The sequence below is a fragment of the Cottoperca gobio genome, chromosome 14 (genome assembly GCF_900634415.1).
Source record: "Cottoperca gobio chromosome 14, fCotGob3.1, whole genome shotgun sequence".
NCBI classification, from domain to species: domain Eukaryota; kingdom Metazoa; phylum Chordata; class Actinopteri; order Perciformes; family Bovichtidae; genus Cottoperca; species Cottoperca gobio.
Genome location: NC_041368.1, coordinates 2,687,892 through 2,694,358, shown reverse-complemented (window position 1 = coordinate 2,694,358; position 6,467 = coordinate 2,687,892). Strand labels below are relative to the sequence as shown.

The 6,467-nt window shown below is 39.5% G+C and overlaps 1 protein-coding gene across 1 annotated transcript; it reads right to left on the bottom strand.

Annotated features, from left to right (window-relative positions):
* Window positions 1–259: 259 nt before the first annotated feature.
* ppp1r14aa (protein phosphatase 1, regulatory (inhibitor) subunit 14Aa) lies at window positions 260–6,232 on the bottom strand. The gene is made up of 4 exons (XM_029448921.1): window positions 5,948–6,232; window positions 3,653–3,733; window positions 3,209–3,241; window positions 260–1,362 (listed from the first exon to the last, which is right to left on the bottom strand). The coding sequence occupies exons 1-4, from the start codon at window positions 6,149–6,151 to the stop codon at window positions 1,186–1,188; spliced, it is 495 nt and encodes a 164-aa protein (XP_029304781.1). The 5' UTR covers window positions 6,152–6,232; the 3' UTR covers window positions 260–1,185.
* Between the last annotated feature and the right edge of the window lie 235 nt (window positions 6,233–6,467).

The window sequence follows — 6,467 nt, the reverse complement described above, 5'->3', positions numbered from 1 at the left end:
TTGTGTACAAACATCGTAAATGGACAGTATGTATTGGTGATGCGGAATCATTGGTGTGATTGTGTACTGTAACGTAAAGAGACATGATAGTGACCCGTGTCCCACTCTGTTATAAGATACAAAACAACATTGATTGAAAAATTAAGAAACACCTTTAGATATGTCCCAGTCCAATAACAGCCTGAAGAATGGCCAACACATTGAATTATCACCTCTCAGTGTAACAAACTGAACATTGGAAGATACAATGACAACATGATTTTTGTCTGAGCTGTTTAATTGGATGGCATGAACTCGTACAGTACAGAGTGTGTCAGTGTCCTTTTCAAACAGATAATCCACATATTGTATTGACCTGGAAAACACACACTATAGTACATTAAACATGCACCCACAGTGAAAGAAATGTTTTATTAAGAATTCCTGCAAAGGACTAGTGTCTCTTTGCAGAATCAACATTTAGCAAATGCACTGACAAAACTGCAAATTTAGTAAAAAATACATCTCAAAAACAGAAGGGATGAATGAAATATTATAATATTAAAAGATAATATATTATATATATAATATAACAATATTAAAAAGCAACAGTGTGTAAGCAATGCAACAGGAATATGTTCCGTGTGATATCACACTGTCCTGTAATCATGACAATAAATAACATTTCTGACCATTTAATCTAACTCTATATAGGTCATATATGTCTATAGTGTTATCTGATGTATTTTAAAATGAGGAGTTATATTCTGTTTTTGTTGCTTTCCTTCAAACACTTTCATCAGACATTTGATCAGTGAGGGCCAGAAACTGTTGCATCCAACTGTGTGTACATGGAGATAATAGCAGGAAGATAATGACAGCGTTTCAAGCCACAGCTTTTGATGCTGCAAATAAAAGGTATTTTGTGAATACTGTGAGTGGAAAAACATATATTTCTAAGATGTATTTCTTCCTGTTACATAACTGACTCGTGCTCAATGGCATCTCTGGAGTGAAGCGTCTGCACTCAGATTATCTTTAGTTTATTTCTGTTTCATGCTAATTATCCACCAATTAAATATGTCAAAGATAGTTGTACGAGATATTACGTCTTAATTAGTGAGTTTTAAGGTAGGTTTTTGCTACTTTGCGTTCCATGGGTCAACAAAACTGCCCTTTAGTTGCAGTGTCCTGGTTGAGGGGGCCTCAGAGAGTCTGGTTTGGGCCTTGGGTGTGGTGGGAGTGTTGCTGTGGGTTGTTGAAGTGGTAGGGCTCATGGCGGTAGTGGCTGTGGCAGATGATCGGATGCTCGATGCCTTCGCTCTGCAGCTCGTCCTGCTTGTGAACTCCCTCCAGCTTCGCCACCAGCTCTCTGATGAAGGTCTGAGGTGGAACACAGCAGCAGAGATGAAATATCATTGTGCTTTCAATGTGATTCATCCCTATAGATCAGTGGCTCGCAACCTTTTTTGGACTAGCGCCCAAATAATCAAATAAAATGTAGACAAGATAAATCTCTGCTTAGAACTAGCTTCAATCCACATTGACTTATTGTTGTAACATAAAAAATAGCATGTGTGTGTAAGATGTTCAGCTGTTATAATATATATAAGATATACAAGTATAGTGTTCACATATAGGTATATGCAGAATTTAGACCACTAAGCACAAGAAAGACATTTTTAGAAATAAATGAAGAGCTTTGGTAAAAAACAAAAGCATACTGTTACAGAGGAGGGACAGGTCATTGTTAGGGGAGGGATACTACTGACAGTAAACAGTAGACACCATTTATGAAACCTGCATTACAGTAAACGGATATTAGCTGGATGAGCATTCTAGCATTTTATTCCAAATAACTAAGACAATATTCATACATGCCTTATCAAAACATTAAACAATCAGCCATTTGAAATAAAGTAACAACAAAAGTGCCATATAAATATAGTGTTTTGTCCCTTTCCATCTCTTTTTGTTGTAAGTGTTCAAATGTCCGTTGATAGAAAACCCCATGGAGAGCAGCAGAAGTACGACATGAAGGCTGACGAGGGAGTTCCAAAGTGTTGTGATGTAAATGTTTTGGTCATGTCAAAATAAGTCACTAAAAATAAGTCACCAGAATATGATCTCAATACACATGCCAGACAAAAACACTTTTTTGAGCATCACATTAGGTTCACTTCTTCCACTGCTTACTTTGTATATTGGTGAGTGTGAGCTTCTATAGCCTGATGAGAAACACAGTGATACGGTGTGTTATGGCAACAGCACAAGTAGAGGTGGGCAGAACAAGCAGCCACAGTCTTAGTGACTCTGGATTCGTAAGTTTTAGTTTTATAGACATTAATCAGCAGTAGTAACGTTGTTTCTACTCTTGGCTGTGTATGCACTAAAGATCCCCTGGAAGTGGAAGTGTCAGACAGCCAGCCCCCAGCCTCTGCCTGAAGCTACGAACTCGCGCATGATGTGTCATATTTATGGAAAACCGATTTAATAGCAAGCAGCTTTGTTTGTTTATGTGAAACAGTTTGCATGCGAGCCATTAGGAGATTCTCTTCTAAAGCCTTTCCAATGAAAGTGATGAGGGACAAAATCCAGTCTTCCTTCTGTGGAAATCTACAATCCAAAGTTTATCTGATTTTAAAATAACGCTCCGGCATTTAGAGGTATATGTTTTTATAAGGATTCACTTTCTAAGATGCGCACTTCATTTGAATAACTTAGACTGTTAAAGACTCATATTAACTTCAGATAAACTTTGGGACATATTAAGAACAAGGACAATGAACTTTGTAACCATTACCATTGAAGCATGTTTAGGAGGGGATCTTTGAATGTCCAGTTTAAACAGGACGTTTCAATGTACACATGGACATGTAAGTGTTGTTTTAAGGCAGACTTGAAAATTATATGGACTTATCTTTTAATGACGCTCCACATCAGAGTCCAATAAAGTAAGACTGAATAAGAAAAGCAGCAGCAACACGACCCTCGCTGATCTTTTCCCTACGTTTGCATCTCTGTACAGGCCACAGTGAGGCCAACGCTTGAGTCCAGAAAGACTCATTGTTTCAGGCTTAAAATGAAAAGAAAAAGACAAGAGAGCACAGAAAGCCTTTGTTGAAGCATGCGGAGTGTCTATGGGACGAAGTGTCAGAAGCTGCAGCTTCAGTTTAGGTGCATGTGACCAGTGTGTATACTGCATGACTAATCTTGGGTTAAAACATACCTCTGGGTTGTTATTGCACTTTCGAAGAAGCTCCTGTCAAAAAAAGAGGGATTATGTTGTAACAAACCAGCAACATAGTTCAGTTTCAAAATTCTACCATGAACACGACAATGAGTCACCAACAAATACCAATCAGTATTAAATATTGTACAATATTACATTTTTCAAACGTGTACATGAGTGACTCCATTTTCAATTCTATTCAATATGCTTTATTCTCATGAGTGTAACAAAGACAATATCATTTATTAAAAAGAAAAAAGTGTGATTCATAAAATAAAAATAGCAATTATGTATGTGTATATATATGAAATATCTTTATCTTGGTGCATAAAACTCTCTAATCATGAGGTGTAATTAAAGCATTTACTACAATGCTTTAGTAAATCTCACTCATTTCATAACCAACACCCTCTTAAACAGTATTTTACACACACATGTTACCTGTAACTTCTTGACTCGTTCCTCATCATCAGGCAGACCAATCAAGTCATCAATGTTCACCTCGTCTGGCATATCACCTCTCTGTTGTAAACACACACACACACACACACACACACACACACACACACACACACACACACACTCACACTCACACACACACACACACACACACACACATTTCAGTATATCATACTTAACTGAAATATTGAAACCAACAAGGTTATTTCTTTATATTTGCATCATTACTTAAAATGAAAAGTGTAGATGTTCTTTTTTGTCATGTATGTTTCCCTGTAATTCAGCCTATCTGGTATTTTTTTAAACCTTTCGATCTCAATTTCTTTGAAACTAAATTATATTTATTTAGAATAATAGTTCAAGCAGCATTACTTTTGATCCATTGGTAACAGTAAGAGTGGGAGTCTACTCTGCAAGGCTGTACTGAGAAAACATGCTCACAATGCTAGCATGCTGATGTGCAGCAGGTGTAATGTCTTATGGGTCTATGAGCGGACACACAGCAGCTACAGCGAGGGTTAGAGAAAGATCCTTCTCATAATATTTATTATCTTAGTTTATCATGTGAGCATGCTGACATGTGCTAAACTGCAGTAAACACAAAGTGCAGCTGAGTCTGATGGGAATATCATCAGGTATTTGGTCATAAGTAGGTCTGGTGGTCACGGCGATCACAATTCTCTGAGGATATTTTAATAAAAAAACAAAAATGTGAAGCTCATGGTGGCACAAGAGGAAAAGTGAGAGGATCACCAGGGTCAGCAGGATATACTGTCTGAGCACCACTGATACCTGAACCACATGTTGTGCCAATCAAGCAGATGTTTAGATGTTTTCTCAAGATACAATGTGATCTGCTGGTGGTGCTAGAGGAAAAGTCAGCGGGTCAGCGGGAATTTCACCTCTTTCGGGACACTGAGTAACTGGAGCCAATGTCATGACAATCCATTCACTAGTTGACAAGATATTTCCCTCTGCACCACATATACCAACCTCATGACGGTCCTCAAACAAAAGTGGTGGACTCACTGACAGAGCCATACAAATACCAAGGCTAAACATATTAGTGCAGCTTTGAACTATACACAGACACATAGCATTTACATATACAGTTCCTTCCAGGGAACCCTCAGGTACTTGTGAAGATAAAAGCACAAGGAGATATTCTGCATGCTTGATGTGTACCATGCAACTGAAGACTGCAGAATCCAACGCCTACACACATTGCATATCCATCACTTGCATGTTTAGGCTCTGAGGGATGAATAGCTACAATGTTCACGTGATACTGAGACAGTGGCTTGTTCTGTTTAAACAAACATCCATTGTTGCAGCTGAGCTGGGCGAAAGGGACAGTCCCATCTGCCCATACATACCACTACACTGACTATGTAATGTCCTGGACACATACAGGACTCACCAGCTTCATCTATACACACATAGGTCCTTCTCACCTGAAAGACTCATGTCACATATTACAACAAACCGATTTAAACCATTTAAATCATATTCAGAATTTCCAGAACAACCATTTGCTCCCCTAATATTACATGATTGCATAAAATCAATGTTTTGGATGTGAGGTTTGTGTGAATATTCTCTTGGCTTGGGATAAAAGCTCTCTGTGTCGGCTGGGACATGTTCTTTTTGCTTTACAGAGCTGCCATATCATTGCAATGATCTGAATGAAATGTTCTTAAAATCACACTTGGCTTCCACAACACAATCATGCATTTCACGTCCAAAAAATGTCCTCCTCTCCATGTCTCCTCATCAGAGACCCTAAGCCCCTGTCAGCTGCCTCAGAGGCCAGATGTGTCCTCCTGGGACCTACAATACAGCAGCGCCTTCCGTCCTTCGCAACCTATTTCACATCATTCATCGTTCCCTCTCAGTCCCACACTGCCCATGTAAGGCAAGCCCCAAGAAAGATATAGATATGTGAGAAGGGGGCAGCTGTGGACCTCACAAGTACAGGATGCTTGGCCTTGTAAGGAGAACCCCACCACTCCACTGCTCCATCGCCTCATAGATCACCTGGCCTCAGGACTGTGTAATCTCAATGTGCCTCCATATCCACATTCTTGTTGAAATACAATAACTTTATAAGCTTTCTGCCTCATTTCCCATATTTTACTGTCGCGAGTTGTACCTTTAAAAGCATTTTTGTTTGTTATAATATTTTTGATAGTTATGTCTTATTATATAATGCATACAATTTTTAAAAGCAGAGCAGCCTAAACAATTTGTTAGGGCGCAGCTTCCTCCTCCACCCACCTGACCCGAGTACAGCCGGTCCAGGCTCTCGTCGATCCACTTCTCTACGTCCAGCCGCCTCTGCAGCTCCTTCCTGTTGTACTTCACGGTAACCCGGGCATGTCTCTTCGGGATATTACCACCGTGATCCTGAAACAACCCCACATCTGATGAATGAACTTCGTCAGTTTCCTCAAGACTCTCCCCGGTCCGATCGGCTGCCATGTTTGCTCTGGACTGGTCTGACTGGTTTCTCAAGCACAGGAGGAGAGAGCAGCATGGGACGGCACAGACTGCTGAGCACAAGATTCTTTTCCTCCTGGGATGTTTATACACGGGGAATACAAACAGCCTACTGAACCTCTGCGTGACCTCACATTTGTAATTATCTTATAAAATATAGACTTTAACCTGAGACCTGCAGTGAGACATAATCTTTGTTAACTTTATAACGTTTTTATTATCTGACGCGACTAGATATTATACAGGCCTTATATAGGCCTACAGCTGTTTTCGTAGTTGCATACATTAGGCCCAAACT

Bases quoted from the DNA above. Each gene is read 5' to 3' on its own strand.
- ppp1r14aa (XM_029448921.1), bottom strand. From the start codon at position 6,151: ATGGCAGCCGATCGGACCGGGGAGAGTCTTGAGGAAACTGACGAAGTT. The intron at 3,734-5,947 runs GTGGGTGGAGGA...TGTTTACAACAG, and splicing joins ACCGGCTGTACTCGGGTCAG to AGAGGTGATATGCCAGACGA. The intron at 1,363-3,208 runs GTATGTTTTAAC...GTTCCACCTCAG, and splicing joins AGTGCAATAACAACCCAGAG to ACCTTCATCAGAGAGCTGGT.